This window comes from Rhyacophila brunnea, unplaced genomic scaffold (genome assembly GCF_057557595.1).
Source record: "Rhyacophila brunnea isolate RB1 unplaced genomic scaffold, BYU_Rbru_1.0 scaffold_13, whole genome shotgun sequence".
NCBI lineage: Eukaryota > Metazoa > Arthropoda > Insecta > Trichoptera > Rhyacophilidae > Rhyacophila > Rhyacophila brunnea.
In genome coordinates this window covers 2,302,877-2,325,103 of record NW_028232785.1, presented here as the reverse complement: position 1 = coordinate 2,325,103, position 22,227 = coordinate 2,302,877, and the positions used below count along the sequence as shown (strand labels likewise).

Here is a 22,227-nt window from a genome sequence, read left to right as displayed (position 1 = left end):
TACAATTATAAATTTTACAATTTATATTCTACATTGTTTTTTTTTTGGGAATCTTAGTAGAAGTCCTTTATCTTGCAGTGGATTTAAATTAGCTGATTCATATAGTTTTATAAATTTAAAGACAATAATTTTACTCATCAGTTTAATTACCTATTTTCTGGAGCAATAATAACCCCTCGAAAATTTAAGCTCGAAAGCTACTGCACTGTTTTCTAAGCAGAAATATTGGCTATCAGAGAATCTTTCGAGTGGACACTGAAAAGATTAAAGTTTCACAGATACAACTATGTTAACATATTCTCAGATAGCCAATCTAGTCTGGTAGCTCTCCAAAACCTATCATCCACACACCCACTAGTAAAGGACATTTTAACACTATCAACACAGCTTCGAATGATAGGTACAATGCCTAGATTCTTCTGGATAAGAAGTCACACAGGGATAGCCGGAAGCGAGGAAGCTGATAAATACGCTAAACAAGCCACAACAGACAAAAGACCTTTAACCTATACACACTTCCCTCTGAGTTACTCAAAACAAAAACTAAACGAAGACACCATAGAGCTATGGAACCACAGATACACAACATCCGCCACAGGATCAATAACGCAGAAATTTATTCCAAACATAAACTCTGCCATCACTATTGCAAGGAACATAAAAATATCAAACGAACTCACATAGATACTAAAAGGCCACAGAGCGGTGCGAGCTTATCTAAAAAGATCTAAGCTGAGGGATGATGACTGTTGTCCATTGTGACGGAAACACATCTCAAACTGTGTGGCATGTCATCAACGACTGCCCTATACTAGAAAGGGAGCGATGGACTCTCAGGACTCGGTGTAGACAGCATAATCATGAAATTGACCTCCAAAAGCCACACGAAGAACTAAGCAATAGAAGAACACTACACAAAATATTTAATCCTGGTCATAAAGAAAATTAAAGATATAAATGGAGGAACCTAATTAGCCCCACATCAATGCAACTAACCCACCCAACCACCATGTACGAAAAAGCATGGGCATGGTTATTAATAATAATAATAATAAATTACCTATTTTCACATTCTACTCGACACAATACTATTCACTAGATTTTTAACTAATAATGCATATTATACTATCTAATGCAAATACCGATCTTATCCAAAAATAATCCTATATGTTTCTCAAAATTAGGTAGGTATTGTGAAACATCAATATAAACCATGTAATGGATTAAATAAAGAAGGCAATCTCGAAATAACCAAGAAGCTATGAATGACAATATTATTTGGATGTGCACATCTTAGCTTAACTGTTAGGCCTATCAAGGCGGAGATCGGCATCTCTATTGAAGAAGTACATTCCTCGAGGAAACATACCCCACGACAATGAGTCATGGAGGTTTCCTGCCACACTATCATTCAAGGTAGACCGCCAGAGTGCCACCAGGGATACATTTTGCAAAAGGCAATAAAAATTAAAGAGACATGAATTAGATTAAAAGAACACTGTATTAAAGAAACAATAATTTCCAACAATGAGATTACAGTGTTTACATGATCTTAATATTACTAGAAATAGCGTTTTGAATGAAGATTACGGATTGTCCAGTCTCATTTAAATACAAATCTTGCAACGAATACCCTGCTAGACCCTACAGAAATTCGCTATCTTGCTTGATGTAAAGCTCTCTCAGGAGCTGCGCTTGAAGAGTCTGGCTGAGTCCAAGACTGCCGATCAAGAGGAAGATGTCGATCCCTCGATCGATATCGGGCACTGATGAAATAAAATATGTCCGCTCGTTTGCTATTCGCTGGTGCCGACAACTGCGCCATCTTGCGTCCTTATATATCGCCCATTGGCTTATTGAGTACTTAGAACGGAATGCACAAAAATTTATCATAATTAAAATTTCCTTAGTACAAAACACTATGCAGAAACATCGTCTTTAGTCAAGAACATGTTTTCTATGGTTCACCTCGTCTTAAAAGCTTCGTTTGTTTTTTCTATTGAAAATAATTAGATATTTAAAATCTCCCATTCCTATATTTTAGGTAAATTATTTTGTTATTGTTAAACATTACCAAAAATATGACAACTGCACTAAATAAATGCTATAACTGTAAAAACATAATTAATATTTAATTATAATACATTCATATTTCCGTTATCAGTCATTAAACGTGATTTTGCAGGGACAGCAAAATATTTTTTTACATGGTAACACTATTTTCAAGCTGTCATTCTGTCTGGCATCTTATTATTTCTAAGGACTAGCTTAAAAAATAAAATAATTAAAATGAACGAACGAATAAACATTATCAATATCGATATTGAGATAAATTGTTAAATTAATATGAGTATATGGACTGTGTTATAGACACGCGAATTTATTTTGACAACAGCGTTAAATAGGAATACAGAAGGGGGCATGTTTATAACAAAAGTAGTCTATGGTTAAGGATTTCTTAACTTATAGTCTACAGTTAAATCATTCCTTTCGGCAACTTATCCTTAAGATCGAAATATTTGATTCTGCATACCGCTCTTACGATACAACTTAAGCAAATCGATAATGCATTATTCTTGCCACCAAAATGGGGTTCAGTGTGATCAGGTTATAAATTAAATCGATTCTCTATTGATTATAGACTTGCTGCATATAATTGACATGTCACACCATGACAACTATGCCGTCTCATTAGATTTATGTAAAATATTGTCACAGCAAGTATTTAGACTTTCTTATTCGTAAAATAGAACGCAGTCATTTTTTTAATCGAGATACTTCTGTAAACACAAATTTCGTAAAAATGTTATGATGACAATATAATATTGCACGTTATCGAAAACTTTTCAATCAAAATAAATTGCAAGAGAAATGATTTTTTACAGGTTATGGATAAATATACAAGTATTATAAAAAAACTAATAAAAGTTAGAATGTTATTTCAGACTTATTGCGTTTTTATGGGAGCAGTCGACATGATGAATGCCAAACAATACTGATAAGAAAAGGTGAATAAGGCACACAATAGCTTGCTATTTGCTATTACTTGCTAACTAAAGACTAAACATGTATATAGAAAATCCACAAATTATCAGATTTCTTTAGTCTACACATGACAGAAGAATCAAAAATGTGAGATTATTTAAAAATTTGTGGGGTGGTAAAAGCATGGGCAAAGATAAACGAGGTATATTATTTATAGTTTCGAAAGCGATGTAGTGACGAACTAAAATAAGAGGTCTTGAGCGTTTAAGACGTTTAAACTGAATGAGTCTTTTTATAAAATTTCAAGTTATAATCTGTTCTACGTGAGTAATCTCATAGAACACATTTAAACGGCTTTTCACCAGAATGAATCATTTTGTGTAATTTCATACAACCAGACTGAAGACAAGAGTAATTACATTAGTCACATTTAAATAGCTTTTCACCAGAATGAGTCATTTTGTGTTTTTTCATTGGACCAGATTGTATGCAAGAATAATCACAATGTTGACATTTAAATGGCTTTTCACCAGAGTGAGTCATTTTGTGTGATTTCATACCACCAGCTTGTTTACAAGAGTAATTACATTGGTCACATTTAAATGGCTTTTCAACAGAATGAGTCACTTTGTGTAATTTCATCATACTAGATGTAATAGACGAGTAATCGCACTGGTCACATTTAAAAGGCTTTTCACCAGAATGAGCCATTTTGTGCAATTTCATATTTTGAGATTGTATACAAGAGTAATCACATTGGTCACATTTAATGGCTTTTCACCAGAATGAGTTAGTTTGTGTTTTTTCATTGTGCCAGATGCTGCACATGAGTAATTACACCGTTCACAATTAAATCGCTTTTCACCAGAATGAATCATTTTGTGTTTTTTCATTGAGCCAGATGCTATACATGAGTAATTGCATTGGTCACATTTAAATGGCTTTTCACCAGAATGAATCATTGTGTGTATTTTCATTCTACTAAATGTTTTAGATGAGTAGTCACATTGGGCACATTTAAATGGCTTTTCACCAGAATGAGTCATTTTATGTATGTACATATCACCAGATTTTATTTTATATGAGTGATTAAATTGGTAACATTTAAATGGTTTTTTACCAGAATGAGTCATTTTGTGTATTTTCACCATTCTGAATGTAAAACATGAGTAATTACACTGGTCCCATTTAAATGGCTTTTTATCAGAATGATTTATTATATTTAGATTCTTAACTGATTCTCGAATGCTTTTGAATTTTTTCAATTTACATGCTATTGTTTTTTTATGACAAGTTTCGTGAATCTTCAATAGAGATAACGATGCAAAAAAGTCAAAACAAAAACTGCACACAAAATTTTTGTTATTAAAAGATTTTTTTTCTAACTTTATTACGGCCACTAATAATTTGGGATCTGTGGCGTAAGATTGTATTTCCTTACGTTTAGCAGTGCGAATGACTATATTAGTAATCGTTTCACATACGCCGAATTCTCTTTTAATGTCTTGAGAGTCAATCTGTATTTCATCGTATGGCTCCTGTACTTCTAAGATCCTCTGTGACAATCCGAGACTAGTGGAATATGTCAAGGTAGTGGCTGCAGGAATTAACTAAAAGAAAGAGGTGTATATTATAGTGCAAGGTTTGTGGGAATAACAATGAGTTATATATATATATATAGATTTTAAAATAAAAAAAACAATATTAAGTATATATTTGTTGAGGCACACCTAACTATTGGTTTATGTATGATATAGCAAACCGGAAGTGTATTCTTATATAAAGGCATTTTCCATGCCTACGTCACCAAATTCCATACAACCAGGTGCTTGAGAAGAAAATGCCGAATGTTGCATGGAAATGAAGACGTTTGATGTATATATAAGATCCGGAGTACCTAGCTTAGATTAGATTATTTACCTGATTTGCTGCATTGCATTCCGAATAAGACCAACCGGGTTGTGGATCCTCATGAATGCGTTGGCTTATTGTGTCTTCAACACACTCCTCTTTGAAATCAGCTCCCGGAAAATTCATATCAGATTGTTTAGTGGCTTTCTGAAAAAACAATAATTTATAACTACCTACATTTTAAAATACAACAAATCGGCTATTTGATAGGGATGCAGCCTACTATCGGTATTGGCAATTCTAGTACGAAATTATTCTATAGCGGACATCATTTGCGGGCTTTCATTTCGCACACGGTTACCGCATGCCTCTTCATGTGTTCACTTCAAGTGAAAGTACTGCATGTTCTAAGAAAAGGGTGACAAATGAGGGGTGGGTACGTCCACTTTACATGGGATTCAGAATGGCCAAAACGATGGCAGGTAAAAAGCATAGCAAAAAAATGTTACGTAGGTACTGAGATATTCAAAAGTGGTAGAGCAGTTCGTTTTATTTTTATTCATAAACATCGGCTTTCATTTCTTCACGTTGTAGAATCAAGACAGATGGTAAATCATTGGGATATACAACGGTTAGACTTAAGCAGTTTCTTATCACTTTAGCAAGTGGTGATACATTGTTTAAAGAACATTGTCTAGACCTAGACAAACAGAGAAAAAAAGAGTATTGACCCACTATGGCCGAGCGGTTTAAGCGTCGGCCTCTAAGTTCGTGAGTCTCAAGTACGAATCCTGGGTCTAGGAAATACACATTTTTCCATTTCTATTTGTAGTCAGAGTATGGACCTAATAGGTTGGGCAAGTGGCAACATCCATTTCTCGTAAAAAAATCTATTAATACAAACGTCAACTTTTTGGAGGCTCATAATGATCCTGATAGGATCAGACATGATCAAAAGTAAGAAATTGGTTTTCGAAGATTTTTTCGTCACTGGCATAACTGATTATTCAGTTCAGATAGGTCAGTTCATTCCATCTCTTAGACTTGGACGAACAGTATTTCTGTCAATATTAAAAATAAAAGTACCTACCCGATTCATTCGCTCCGAATAAGAACAACCCTGTTGTGGATCTTCATAATTGAATAGGGACTTAACGTCTTTCAAAGACTCGGTCTTAATGTCAATTAGCTGAGTGTCTGACTTCAATGGTATTATAGCCGGGTCTGAAACACTATTCTGAAAAACAAAATATTATATTATAAAATCAAGAATATTTTTAATAAGACCGACAACACGTGTGAAGCTTGACCACACACTTGAGAGGTCTCAGCTCTGACACTCTGCAATGTGGACATAGTGTGTCTGTCGTTATCTAACGCCAAACTTCAATAAAAACCAAAGTATTTTCAAATATAATGTCTACAAGCACATTGCAAATAATATGTAGTAATCTACGATTATATTTGAATTGTCATTTTATATAATTATTCATAACTAGCATAAATTAATTTGAAATAAGACAAAATAATATTATGAATATAATTGGAGGAAACTTGTGGATACCTAATAAGTATGTCAGCCTATTCAATTGCGATTAACCTCTAGAACAGTGTCGACCAAACTTTTTTACTTCACGGCACACTGGTAAATGGGATTTGTTCCGCGGCACACCAAATAAAATGCCTTAAAAACGAAATATACCTAATTAATATGAAGAAAGGAGATCATAGTATTGGTTACATTTTTTTTTATTTAATATTTTATCAACATTTATTTATGTACATATGAAGTGGTACTAATTTTATAAGTGAGAAGCATGCAATTTATTTTTAGAAAAAAATCTGTCAAAACGAGGTTCTAAATTAAATAAACAAACACGTAACTCCTTTTCTACCATCCATTACCGCTCTCGTTTTTTTGATTCCATTTCCATGAGCGCTGAAAAAACAAATTCGCAAGAATAGGACGATCAAAACGGCAACAGAGTTTAATTTGATGTAGCTAATCGAGGATATTGACTCCAAAGCGATATCCAAAATGCTGATAACGCTAGCTCAGAAAATGAGAATTTGTGCGGAAGGTCGTTTTTTAGATCTATTAAAATTTCCTCCTTTGTTAGTGTCAAGTGTGTACCATCAAACCTTGCGAATGGATTGATGACCCACTGGTACATTTTGATAATCAAGTGATGGAAAATACTTGGAAAATGATGCACAAAGGAGTTACAATGTCATCTGCACTTCTGCCTAAATTTTAAATTTGTTTGAGGAAGCATGTACACCTGGAAAGCGATCAAGCAGAGTTTAGTTTGAGAGTGTTGATAAGCATATCATACAAAAAGGAACCGAGTTGTTTTTTTTCCAGATAATATAAAACCATTTGTTTTGATGGGATGGAATTTTTGTTCTGGTTTTCATCTTGTTTACTGTCTCTCATTTTCATTTTTTTATTTTTCAATAGGAATTTGTCCATCTTAACACTTCAAAAAAGGTTTTTTTTTATTGAAAAACTGGTTTAACTTTATTGATGCAGAAGATGATATTATAATATTTATATACTTATGTATATATTATATTAGCAAAATGGACCGTGATATACTAAACTAAACACTGACAGTTTGTGTTTAAACGAATGAAAATTTGTCTCACAAAATGGAATGATTGAATAGAAAAAAACTGAATAGCTTTATTTAAAATGAATAGTTTTGGGGCTTCTTCTTTCGCAGCACACAGTTTGGCAGACACTGCTCTAGAATAAGAATACTCAATGTTAATTTAAAAAAAAGTATATATTTATTTATTTCGTCGTTTGTGTTATTAGTGTTTATGACAACGGACCCTAGGAAAACAAATAAAACCAGATTCAAAATCGTCATCGCTAATAATAAACCCTTTATTGTAAATTGTCCACTGTTGAGAACAGGGGTGTGTTTTGTTTTAGTTTCGTTTATCCGGAGTCCCATATTTACAGCAGATGACTTTATTTTATGGAAATAATTGTCTTGTTTGTGGGCAATGATATCAATAACAATGTTAGGTGTGTTAAAAACTCATAGTTATAGCAAAACTGTGTTAGCAGCAAAATTAACTGGGTTTATACGGGTTACGTGGGCCGCTCGGAGCTGTGTCGCATTTGCACGCGGTTTTAATTATTACACAAAATACATACACTGTTAATTACGTCTGACGACACATATCTTAAAATAAACAATATACGACATACAACAATCCCGTTATGAAAAACTAACCTCAAAAGTGTATCCAGCCTCGTCGGTGTCCTCTTGCTTTATGTAGGTAAGCAGCTGGCTGTTTGGGCCATGATTCACAGGTACCTCAAACCATTGCTTCCCTTCTACAACAGGTTCATTGTCTTCTCGTTCGCGTTTGATATCCATTTTATGCATGCAATTGGTCATCAAGTTGACCGTGGCACACAGACGTAACAGAGTGACTTGACGTATGACATTTCATTTCACAATAGACAAAAATAGTTAACCGTGTTGCCACTTTTGCAATAATATTATAAAAATTAAATTTAATACTAAACTTCCTATGGTACATCTTCACACCGCCTTCCCGTTATAATTTTCCTAGTCCACTTATATCCAAAATGATGGGATTGGATCTAAAATGCTGAATTTTTGAAAATTTTATTATTTAGTTCGCATCAGAGTCATTAATGCGTCAATGACATTCTAAGCTACTTTATGAGCTGCTTGTTTGCGAATTTACAATCTATCTGTAAAGTCGCCCAGTGTCAACATCGAACAAGCTAACGAGCAGATTGTAAACAATTTACTGATAACAATTGAAAGCCGGTCAACTTTACACGCTACACACTGGCGTGTGAGCCTACTGCGTCTGAGCAGTAGAGCGTGGTAGCGACCTCTCGGTAAAAAACGAAGTAGCTAAATTGCCCGCTTTTAAATTCGCCAACAAACAGCGCGTTAAGTAGCTCAATGTAATTGAAGCATAAAATTCGTCCGGATTTAGACATTTTAAACGAGTTTTTTGCTCATTGATAGATTTATGTAGGTACCAAATTTATTAATGTAAATAATTATTTATCTACGTACCTGAGCAGTCGAAAGCAACCATAATATTATAAAATAATTATTGACTTTTGATCATTTTTATTAACACTACTTTATGATAATTTTATTTATTCTAGGCATAGACAAGAAGATATTTGCTTCAATTCACTATGGTAATGCAATTGAAAAGTATTGATACTATGTAACGAATTGAAGTATTGATAATTTTCACTTAACCCTAGCTGTCAAACTATAATATTATTATTATCAGGAGTCAGGACGCGTTCCTCGTAACTGTCTCGTTTATTTGATATCCCATGTAAAAATGAACGTAAAACAGGAGCCAGGCGTATTCGAATCCGATGAGGAAGGACATCGTTGGTTTGAAGTGCCAATATTGCCACCAAACATTCCGGAATCCAGCACTCATGTCAAAGAAGAGACTGCCGATGTGTCCATTTGCGATTTTGAGGTTAGTTTGTTAAACAAGGTACTTACTGTCATGTTAACTGATGTATTAGCTTTGTGTTATAATAATTAGCTATGAAAATATACGACTATCCCAAGTCAAATTAACCCTTTTTCTTTTGACAATATCCGATCCCAATAGGGCCATATTATTATTGGTCTACACAGAGCGGAGATTTGTATTAACAGATTTTCATTTGTCCGAGAAATCTATGGCAGCCACTTGTTCAATCAATTATGTCCATACTCTGACATCAAATTCAAATTGAAAAACAATATTATTGTGTATTTGGCATACTGAGACTTCGAACTGGGACTCACGGCATTATAAACCGAAGCGTACTCACATAGTTATCTACTTGAAATAACTAGTCGTATATTACTCCATAATTCATTATTTGGTAAGTACTAATATTCTAGCATTTTCATATTTTATCGTGTCAATTCTTGTTGACGGGTTTCTATGGATTGGTTGTATTGATTATTATGTATCTTCAATCTTCATTATTCGCACCAAAGGATTGTAGGTATGTTAATAATGTATTAGAGTTATTTTTTCAAGTGTAGATAATATATTATCAAATCCAATGACATCATACTGTTATGGTTTTGGGTAGGTACCTGCCTAACAGTGGCGAAGGGTGGATGTAGGCTGTTAAGATTCCACACAAATAGTTCACACTAAACATTGTCACTCAGGCGTATTAGAGTTCATTGAACGGAGACTACAATGTGCAGATAGTATTTATTAGTTTTCAAAAATAATTTCAAAAATATTCGTTTATCTCTAAAATATCTAAAATTATACCATCAAACCATACTTAATTTTATAGAAAGAAGAATATTTTTATCGATTATGGTTTTGTTAAGCAGCAGTGACGTCCCTAAATAGAATGCCGCCCCTGGGCGGCGCCGTAATGCCGCGGCATTTTTTATACAATATTTTTTTCCGTGCTCGTGTCGTTTATGGTCACCAGTGACGTCGAAGGGCACCAGAAGTAAACTAAACATTGCGAACCCAACAACAATTAAAAGTAATGTTAAACCTTTAATGCTAATTAAAACATTTTCTTTCCAACCAAAGAGCTGAATTTTTGAAAGGAAATATATTTTCATTATTAAGTACTCAGTTTAGGTAGTTATTTCTATATATACCAAATGATTCTACTTGATTTGCCGCCCTACGAGTAATTGCTGCCCCTAAGCAACGCTCAATCTGCCTACCCCCACAGGACGTCACTGTTAAGCAGGGTACCATTGAATTAAAAAACACTAACCAACGCTATCTACAATATAATATATATTCTTAATTAAACGAAAACCAATAAGTATGTCTGAAAAAGTGTGCATCCATACCATACCTAAATTATTATGGCTTATTTAGGCAGGGTTCGGTGGAATTTTAAAAACTAACTAACACCGTCTGCAAATTGTATTTTTAGTTCAATAGCGTGTAAGAATATTTGTCTCATATAACTTTTTAAAGACATAAGGTATTATTAATATATATCATTAGTTAACTTTATTAAATTCCTATAATTGACGATGCTAACATGATGTAGTATTATATTGATTATTGTTTAAGGATCTACTATTAGGGTTTGACAATGTATACGCCTATTGATTGTATTACTTATTAGTGATAGGGTTTTTTACAAACACTTCAACTAATCATAATTTGATGAATTAATAACACATTGACTGCTGAGTAAATAATTACTTGTTAATTATCACATTTAAATAGCATGCTAATTACATCGATTGGCCGTCTTATCGTTACGCGCTAGTTTAGGTGGCTGATAAAGTTTTTACCTACTTTGTTGTATTTATTTATTTGAATCAATTGTATCCGTTGTTAGTGTGTATTAACCTTTCGGTGAGTGCACATAGTGCTTGAAGATGCCGAAAGGCGAAACCCGGAAGAGTACAAAACTCAAATCCATTAGAAACCAAATAAGTATGACTAACAAAGTTAAGTGTGCACTATTAATGTCGAATTTAGAACTAAGCTCATCTCAGTATAAAAATTATGATATATCAAATGACTCAGTATTAATAGCGATTGGTCTTAATTTCTCATAATTAAGTATGACTCCTTTAGCAATGTGGTCGATGTGCGTGGACGCGATACCCGAGAGATGCAGGTTTGATTCCTGCGGGGTATCTTACTTCTTTCAAAAAAAAATATTTCTATTAGTTATAAAATATTTTCCCAGAAGTGTTTTCAAAATTATGTATGTTCAATTTTGGTATTGTTTTTTTTCAGGACGGCCAGTTAAATGAAAAATCGGAAACTGATTTTCAACAGCATAGTTTCAAGAGCGAGTTTGTTGAAGGCACAATTTCTTCATTAGAAGATTCACTACCCGGATGTTCATGGGCATTTTCGCCAAAGTTTGTACATGTTTGAAATTTGGGTAATATTATTTTTTCACTCAAATTAACCATTTTTATATAGCTAGCAGATTCCTTGTTCTATTGCTGAATTGGTGATAGCAATTTTTCAGCAAAATATTGATTAATACAATATTTATATCATTTTTATTATGAAATTGGGCATAATAAGTTTCCGTTCCGTGACTACGAAACTTAGCTTTTAAAACATGAATGAAACACTTTTTATCACTTAAAAGAGCTCTATTAGATTAAAAAAACCATACACTTCAAAATAAAACTACAAATAGTCAAAAAATATTATTGAATTTTAATTCTTGGGCACATTTCGTTCCCCTCCGTTACCCTATGTCTATAATGGCAGAGCATTTTTCCTTTAGTATTTGAAAAAACCAATCAATGTTCGTTCTGCTATTTTTTTAAAGACAATAATCACTTTTACTAAATTTTATTGGAAAAATAAATAAGTTTCGTTATTTAATAATCAAATGAAAAATAGTTAACGTTCAACTTTTTTGGGGACATTTTCGGAATGGAACGAAATGGTAACGGAGTGTAATTTGTAAAGCTTAAGTTACATGTTACCATAAAAACAAATTTTTGTTTTATGAAATTTATTTGAATTTTTTGATAGACAGATAAATATTCAACGTGCGTCAAAATAACAAAACAAATCAAACTTAATCACTAAAATAGACATATTTTATAATAAATTTCACAATACTTGTAAAATAAGGTAGGTAATAATTTTGACACACTATACATTACCATAACTTTATTTGGCATTTATATTATTTGTAACTCAGATAAAAAATATTTTTAAGCAAATTAACAATATATGAAAAAAAAAATCAGCAAGGGATTCAGACGCGAGTTCCTAGCGCGGCACGGAGTATATAACTTTTACGAAAATAATTATAGTCAAACTCGGTTATTACGATCTCTGACATAGCGAGATCTCGGATGTAATAACGAAACATTTGTTGACAATTGGTTTATGATTTTCGCCATACATTTAATTCTTTCACTGTTATAACGAGCAACTTATCGGATATACCGAGCTAAAATACTGTTAATGTGTCGACCGTTTTAAAACATTTCGACCCTAAGCAATAAAATCCGATTGGACAGGATGCCGCCGGGGTCGGATTACGTTTATGACACTAGTAAAGTGTCTAAGTACCTACCTTATTGGTGTTTCACCGACAATAATAAAAAAGTATCCACGCATATGGTTGAAAAATCCAAGGTTTGTGAAGTCCGTAGGTACCTACCAGCGTTAATTACAATAAACAACTTCTTTTGTAGTTTATGAATGCCATGCTCGTTTCGGGGATTTTTACGATGGTTTCCAAATTTTTTATTTTCGGCTTTTTGTGTAATGTGACATGCTCATTTAAAAATACCTATTCTCTGATATAACGAGTAACGCTTATAACAAGCAAATTCAGTCGGTCCCATCTTCCTCGTAATAACCAAGTTCGACTTTATGTTGTCTTGAAATTTAATTGTATTCATCAACATAAAATGTAGCTATACAGGTTGATTGTAATCAAGACGTACTTTTCTGACATTTCGTGAATACCTACAGTTCTAGGTATTAAATCTAATCGAGTACACATTTCTGTTAAACGTGACAAAAAAATACTTTTTCATACATTTTTATAAATTTCTATGCCTAAAATGTATGGAGAAGTTTTAAAATTTTGGTGGCGTATAACAGAAAGAGTATGACAGAGCCAGTGCCTGTCTCGCAATTATTTCAGTCTGGTGTTTTTTCTTTTCCTTCTGTTGTTTTTTTTTATCTCCATACTTTTATGTGCGCTATTTTTGCGTATTCAGACATATCACATACTTTTTTAATCTTTATTATATTATTATATTATAGTCAGGTTATTTTTTATATTTTTTAATGAAAATATTTTTGTTTTTCATACGAACAGACAAAATAATTTTTTTTATAATCTATGAAGAACTAAACACACACTGTAAACCCAACTTTATGCATGCCATTTCGTTACTTTTACATTCCACATATACGTTACCACCAATATAGTTTCGGAGTGGAAGTAACGGATTCTGTTTCAGAAGTGTTTGAAGCCAAAATTTAGCTTAGTTTTATTGTTAAACCTGCGATATGTTTTATTATATCTGTAGTATGAAAGATAAGCTCCATATGTGTAGTATGTGAAATAGAAATATGTGTTTTCTTACCTTATAAATCGTGGTAACAGTAGTGGAACTTCTTAAATGACCAACCCAGAAAGCAACCTGTTCCGATAGCGATACCGACACACACCAACAATTTAAAGTGTACATGGCGATCAGTGTTATACAAAAATGTTGCTACATTAAAAAAAAACATATTTATAGTGAAAATTTTTCGCCTTCATGCTAAAATCGTGGTAACGGAATGTGGAATTCCACTTTTTCAAATATCCTGGGACACACTTTAAACGTGATTTTTTTTCAATATTGGTACAAATTTACGAAAAAACTATATATTTTCCAAAAATATATAATGTAAGCTGTTGAAAACACTACGAATTTAATTTTACACACTCAAAATTAATGACGAAATCAGACTTTGTTTATTTGAATTTATGGGTGGGACATGGTAAAAACGCACTACCTTTCGATCTAAATAATCAATTAAAAATATATACAGGTCAGATAGTTGTATTTAACTGATTGAATAGAGTAAATTAATAAATTTGCATGTTAAAAGTACATAACTTTCCAACATTTTATAATATAATAACTATGAAAAAATCAATCAAAGTCATGGGACATGCCAAAAACGCAATGTACAAACTTTGGCGAAAATGCCCTCATATCAAGTTGGTACATTGACAATTTGTTGAACGTGTAGTTTATTTATAAGTATCATTAATAATTGAGAGACGTGGTTTACAATATTCCCTACATAAAAATAATTCGAGGTATATTCAAAGACCCTCTTTTGCCCTTAAAGAAAGAACCATGTTACTGAAATCAGACCAGCTGTAATAATTAATATTATTTGTAGATACGGCAGGCAAAAATTCATCCGAGCTTCTTCCCTCTAGTGGGATGAACACATTACCATCACGTTACGTGCTGTCACAATAAACTCGAGCTACGGGGAAAAGTTTTCGATGTAATTTTTCTTGGTATTTATTTAAAAAGTTATCAGACTGATGCTTCCATCTCATAGCACATTTTGAACCAAAAACAAACACAGTCAGTTACCAAAATTTGACGAAATGGCCAGAACAACAATGATGTGACCTCACTTCTAAGTACGCTTCTTCATCAAACGCATGAGTCAGTGATTGTCTTTTTTTATTTTCTACAGGGCTACACATTTTCGACGTATGTCAAAACTGGGTGCCCTATGTTTTCATTGGTTAATATATGGATTGTCTGATAGTTTATTTATTATCTATGACTGGTGTGTACATAAATATTATCTAATAGTCTGCTGGTTGTGTTCTGTTTATCTATGCATACATTATCGCAAGCAATTTTGACGAACGCTTATAAATTAATTAAAAATGTACTTACCATACTTGGATTTATTGAGATAATGATCATTCATACATTCAGCCATACACTAAATGTATCAGCATGACATCACGTAAAAGCAAGTAACGTGGTGGTAATGTGTTCACTTCATAAGGCCATCAATTATGGATTTTATGTGTCATTTTATTGTGTAAACACCCTTCATCGGATTCTCTTCATAGGATTCTCAGATATTCCTGGGATTCCTAGGACTTTCTTCATTGTAAGACGTTTCAACATAATATCAATATAATTATGTACATTTTTCCACAGATGCCACTTGTTTTGGAACAAGAGAAAGCAGCTGATTCAACTAATGATCGATACTTTTGCAATGAGTGCAATTATAAAACAAAAAATGTGTCTCATTTGAACAGACATAGAATGGTTCATACTCGAGAGAAACGGTTGATATGCACTTTTTGTGATTACAAATGTATAGATTTAAGTAATTTAAAGCAGCATAAAATGGTTCACAGTACAGGGAAACCTTTCAAATGCGGAACATGTGTATATAAAACAAAATACCTCGCCGACTTAAAAAGACATATCGCGATTCATAGTGGTGAAAAACCTTTTGAGTGCAATTTGTGTGATTGCAAGTTTGGTGACTCAACAGACTTGAAGAGACACCTAATTATTCATAGTGAAATAACGCCATTCCAGTGTTCTTTGTGTGATTACAAATGTAAAAATTCAACTGCCTTAAAGTGCCATATGATGGTACATAGTGACGAGAAACCTTTTCACTGTAGCCTATGCGACTTCAAATGTAAAGAGTCAGGGATTCTCAAGAGACATATAAGAGTTCATACTGGAGAAACCCCCTACAAATGCGATTTGTGTGATTTTAAATGCAGCCACTCCGCTAACTTAAAAAGACATAAATTGGTACACACTGGCGAAAAGCCCTATTTGTGTAATTTGTGTGATTACAGAAGTAAAGACCCACGCAGTTTAAAGAGACATAATTTTTTGGTTCATTGTAGCGAAAGACCTTTTAAGTGTGACGTGTGTGCTTACGCATGTAAAGATTCCAGTAGCTTAAAGAAACATAAGAAAATTCATATCACTGAAAACCCTTTGAGTGCGGCGAATATTAATTCGAATGCAGACATATAAGTCGCGTCACACTTTTTAAATAAAAACATTTAAGATAAGTGTTTAAAAATATTCATTTAGATTTGTTGTCATTTAAAAAACATTCTAATTTTCGAAATAAATATTTTTTCTGGCGGTCTCATTGTAAAAGCATAAGACCGTTGTAGTGAGATGTCCAGGTATTTAGAGTAGTCGAGATTTGGTGATTGCTTCGATGGATGTAGGAGCAATTTTTTATTGCGGCTTAAACACTCGGTGTTCGAGTTATGTTACGAGAGTTATGATAATGTTCCGAGGTCCGAGGCTCTGGAGATAAGATGTTGATCGATACAGAAATTTAGATGCTGACAGCCCGGGAAGTTATAATCGAGTGGAATTCGCAATTAATTGTGATCCGCTATTTATCGACATACTCACAATCGAAATAATATCTTGAACAGAATATTTAGTAAATAACTATTACAATTGAGTCAGCTATTTTTTGCAAGTCTGCAATAATTGGACACAGTCTGACTATACGGGAAATGGATATGAAGGAATTCATAATTTCGGTCAATTATTTAATATCGCTGATCAATACGCTGACACGGCTTAGGTTTCTGATCCTAATAAATTTGAGCCAATGTTTATTGATTAATTATTAAATTTTAATTGAATGTAAAGACACAGTAAAAACCATTGTTTCTTTCGCGTCTCACTTCAATTGTTTGGTATACTGCCCTATTAAGCACAGATGCCGTATCTGCATTTTAGGCAAGTGGAAATCTGAGCTTTCATAATATTTTACTTTTCCTGCTAATAGTGGGGAACTTTTTGTTTATTTTATTTGCCTATAATACTTAATTTTGGTTTAAAATTTTGTTCACATACCTTGAAAATTTGATTTGTTATTTTTCGTACAAAAAATGTACTTACGGCTTCCTCCATACAAAGCATTTCTTAGGCCGTACTAAGATAATTTGGGCGTGACTACATTTTTTTCCTTAATATTTTTAACCCTGGCAGGTTTTAATAAATCTAGTCTTATTCCCGGACAAATTTGAGTGAATTTTTTTTTTTATAGAATATATAGTAATCTTAGTTTATTGCGTTATTTATGGGAATATTTAAATGAAACTCTCAAGAACAATAGAAAACAGTTTAATAATTTCAAAGAGTGTAATATTTTTGTCAACAACCTACTTTGTGCAGAGGAACACCACACTCTTCGCTCGTGTACCGAGTCTCGCCTTTCTTCGTCATCTTGGCACATTCCTTACATACCCTTGACGGGTATGCCTTCTTCTGTGTTGCTGGAATCGTCTGTAAGGTATGTCCAGATATATCTCCAGATAATCTGACAGGCGAATCCAGCATCGCATTACGCCTCGGAGCCGGAGAAGACAAGACATCGTTACCAAATGACAGTAATCAAGTAACAACAGATTCGGGATTCGTTACATACTTATTTCTGTAATGAGGCCCAAATCTATCATGTCGCTGGAATGGACAGATGATATCATCCTCACTATGCGCTTATCTCTCCAAAAATGTAAGATCTACTTTTATACAGATAACCGACTCGCCCTTCCGTTCAAAGACTGAACTCAAGTTGAAGACCTATATTTTTTCGAATAGTCCCACAGACTCTAATAAATGTTTATCACCAGCAACTTCTCAACCAACCTGATACTATTGTAAACTGCCCAGGTGCTGGAGTATATTCTGCTGTTTAATGCTGCTAATTTTTGCAAAAATAAATATACGCACAAGAATTCATGAGTAGGTAAAGGATTATAATATGTAATAAGCTCTGATTATTTCGTAAGAAAATAAAATCGATAACGTGTTCGATCTACTTTTGAGCAATGTAAAATTGAATAAAAATGATAACATTTGTATAGCATACGATTGACTGAATGTGAATACATTTCCGATCAATGGGCGGCTAGTATATAAAGAAACGTAAATTTAATGTAAACTTTAACTGGAATATGATTCGCCAGAAATGTTGTCATTTTTCCGACAGTGTCCAGGTTACTGAGTTAAAATGTTTAATAAAAAAGTGGGAAAAATTAATCCGCAGGGGCAGGTCGTATCGATTCCTCCGCGGGAAAGAAGTTGAAAATATTCACCCGGGAAGAAAAGTCGAGATCTAACAGCGTAAATAGTGGTGCATTCAATGTATCTATTTGTTTTCCATGAGAAAGCCCTTGCCACGATTAGAGTTTGAGAAGCATTTAAGGTGTAAAGATATCGTAATTGTCGATTATCCCGCGTTCGATGTAAACAATTGCATCATCTTACGATGACATCACTCATCATCAACCGCGCATGAAAGTTGGTTTCCAATACCTCATCGAGGACTTAGGTACTCAAATCAGTAGTCCTAAATCTAGGAGGACAGTGATTCTCATCTCATGAATTTGTGTGACGTGTGTAATAAATTTAAATAAATATAAATAGTTATGTAGAATAAAATTAAGTAACTAAAATGAGTTTATATGAATAAATATTTTCAATTTATTTGTAAAATAAAATACTAGTGATAAGACATCTAATAAAAATTAATTATAAAAATTATTTTATTAAAGAATAATTAAACAAAACTACGAAAACTTTTAATTGAAATAGATCCGCGATCCATATTACGAGAGCTACAATACGGCTCCTAAGCTCGGTGACCTTGAATTCAGATCACCAGCTGTTCTTTAACGTTCCATGTAGCAACCGTGAAATAATTTTAAATAAAATAAACAATATAGGGTAAGCTACCCAGTGAATAAACGTCCCCCAGTGAATGAAGAAAACTCGATTATTTAAAATCATAAGAATTGGGTGATCTTTTTCTGAAGAGGGCACTTTTTTTTACGTTGGGAACAGTTAAATCCATATGAAAACAACTTTAGAAACCCTCTCCTGCGTCAGTTGCCAGATATTCGGTCAACTTTTTTGGTCATGAAGTTTTGTTCCTAGCTTTACTAAGGAGTGTGCGTAGTCCGAAATTTTAATTGTGACTTTTTACCCCTTTTCCCTGCATATATTACCCAATTATTGATTTTGCTGAAGTAACTGAAGATTATAAAGGTAAGATATCCTTTTATTTGTATGTTTTTTTGTGCCGTAACGTTAAATATGAGTCTTCATTAAGTTGTCTTTCTAATGGAGGTTAATCCAATTAATAAACGGTGTGTTTATTCTTTAGATTAGTCATAATTCATTTATTTATTATTATACCCTGTAATGATTATAATATATAGTTGTAATGTCGATATTTCTGTATATAAATGTTTTAGGAAGCTTATACCTAGCTAGTATTTGAACACTTTTCTTGAATACTACGGTACCAATTCATTAACTAGCATTTTTAATCTAATGAATGGACCAAATAATTTATTAATGTATTATAGTTGAAAACCTCAACTTTTTTATCTATGATTACTTCACAAACAGGAATATTTACAGTACAATAACAGTTTTTTGATGTGGCGGCAGATAAATGAGCAACATTAATGTTAAACAAAATTTCAAAATTTTCCTATTTTTTAAGATAAATCATCTTCAATGCCATAAAATTAATAATCACATAGCTATACACAGCTTATTATACTTACATATTGTTATAATTGCAAAATAATAAATGCTTAAATTGTTTAATATGCTTAGTTCATTTACTGGTTTTTTTCAGGTTCATTCTTTAGATTCTGTGTTCAATTACTGGGCTTTCTGTGTTACTTTATATATTATTTTTTTATCAAACAGAGATGTGTAGCACATTATATCTATTATATTCATTTAAATCTACACAAGTTATAGATGAGTACGATATTTTTTATAGAAACTATAAGACTACCTACACTTTTTTAGAAATTTTACAATTGTCCAAAGTCCTTAAGTGTGCATTCACTGGGCGGCTTACCCTATCCCTTAGATTCTGGCGTTATCCTAATATGAGCAGGCGTCTCTAAACCTTTATATCACAGTATTGCTGTGGTGTGTTCACTAGTGTCGTTTAGAAATCTTACTTAACTACCCTCTTCGACCCCGCGCTGAGCTATCCTAAAGCAGGGGTTCTCAATCTGGTCTACGGACTGGGCCGGTTGAGAATTTAACGCCCTTGCATCTTCACCAAGACCGGGGTATCGTCAAAGTACTAGTTTAAATCATCATAATTTAGTTCAATTGGAAAAGTATACTGGCGTGAATCCAGCAGGTACAGATTCAAGTCTCATCGGGTATCGTATTTTTTTCTCCATATAATTTTGTCTAAACTGTGTCTAGGCAATTGAAATGTTTTCAAATTATGTAGGTAATTTTGAATTTAAACATACAATTTATTACATACTGGTTGTGCATTTCGAAAATTGGACTGTATTATTTGGAAGGTGATGCTGGGAATTCCGGATATAGGTGAAGGGGTGATGAACATGAACATTTGATGAGATGAGGGCTGGCGCGCACTGGCACTGGTCCCAGGTCATACACACCTTCACTGGTTGTTTTGGGTTACCCTGTTCGCGCACTTGTTTCACAGTTTATGGATGATTATGATCTTGATGAATGATAATGATTTGTATGTATGATTGAACAAATATCTTTCAGAAGTGTTTTGAGTTTTCAATGGAATTACTAGCCACAGTAAGCTGTCAGAAGCCCGCTCTCGTCGGCTGATTAGTAGTAACTGCCTTTCTCTTTACAATACGGTCTCTCATGACCAGCAATTACTCGTCGATTCGCTGGTGACAATAACACTGGGGATTATGAGGTGGGTGAGGAAACAAGGAATGGAATGGGAATATAAATGGCTAAACCAAATACAAAAAGTTTTTTTTATAAAATAATCATAAACACATAGGTACATATTCTTATCTAATTATTTATTAAAATAGGGAAAACAAGTATATTCGTTTTACATTATATCATTATTTTCAATATACATTATAATATATTATTATTATTTTATGACAATAAAGATTATAATACGCAGAAATATGTAAGTAATGACATTTGATAAGATCATTTTTTGAAACTGATTTGATTGATAATGTTCAAATTATTTGAGTTTATTAAAAATATATACATGGCAGACATTTAAAGACGCATAGGTCAGCCACTGCCAGTGGTTTACAACCTTTTTTCATGATTTATAAATTACAGATTAAAATTTGTTTATAGACCACATTACATTGTGTATAGAATTTACTGCAAATGAGGAGTTATTATAATATAATTAAATAGTCAGGCAGACAGGCAGCTAAAAGTAATGTTCTAACGCATAATGCACGTCATCAAATTATAAATAAAACTGCTTTATTCTCATAGTTTGCGTAATTTTAATGCACTCAAATAACCACTATTCCGATAATATCAATAATGCCATATTAATACAATTTTGTGTGTAACATTGTTGATGGTGCGTACAGAATTTAAATTGACTCATTCGGCTGATATATGGTAAAGTTCTAAACATTTTTTTTAATATACATGAATAATACAGTTTCTATAAAATAAAAAACGCCCATGCTTTTTTTTATAAAACCAAATGAAATTGTCATCATATCTTATACGAGACAATATAAGTTAATTTGTCTGCTTTCATCCTATCAGTTGATATTTATGTGTAATTACACTAGTTACATTAAAGTTTTTCTGTAGTGATTACATGTTACCATACGTAAAACACGAGAAGCTACTAATTTAACATTTAAACCCCTTTCAAGCAGTGAGTTATTTTGTGTTTTATCATATCGCAAGATTGGATACAACAGTAATCACGATTAAATGGCTTTTCAATAGAATTAGTCATGTAGTGTAATTTCATCGACTTATAAGTCATAGAAGAGGAACTAAATTGGTCACATTTAAATGG

At 33.0% G+C, this 22,227-nt stretch overlaps 1 protein-coding gene across 1 annotated transcript in view; it reads right to left on the bottom strand.

Annotated features, from left to right (window-relative positions):
- Positions 1-8,272, bottom strand: part of LOC147076129 (uncharacterized) — a 208,942-nt gene extending 200,670 nt beyond the window's left edge. Inside the window, exons 1-2 of the mRNA XM_085941649.1 lie at positions 8,081-8,272; positions 4,906-5,006 (exon numbers count right to left, since the gene is read on the bottom strand). Coding sequence (XP_085797775.1) covers positions 4,906-5,006; positions 8,081-8,252 — 273 coding nt within the window. The 5' untranslated portion in view covers positions 8,253-8,272. The remainder of the gene's footprint in view (positions 1-4,905; positions 5,007-8,080) is intronic.
- Between the last annotated feature and the right edge of the window lie 13,955 nt (positions 8,273-22,227).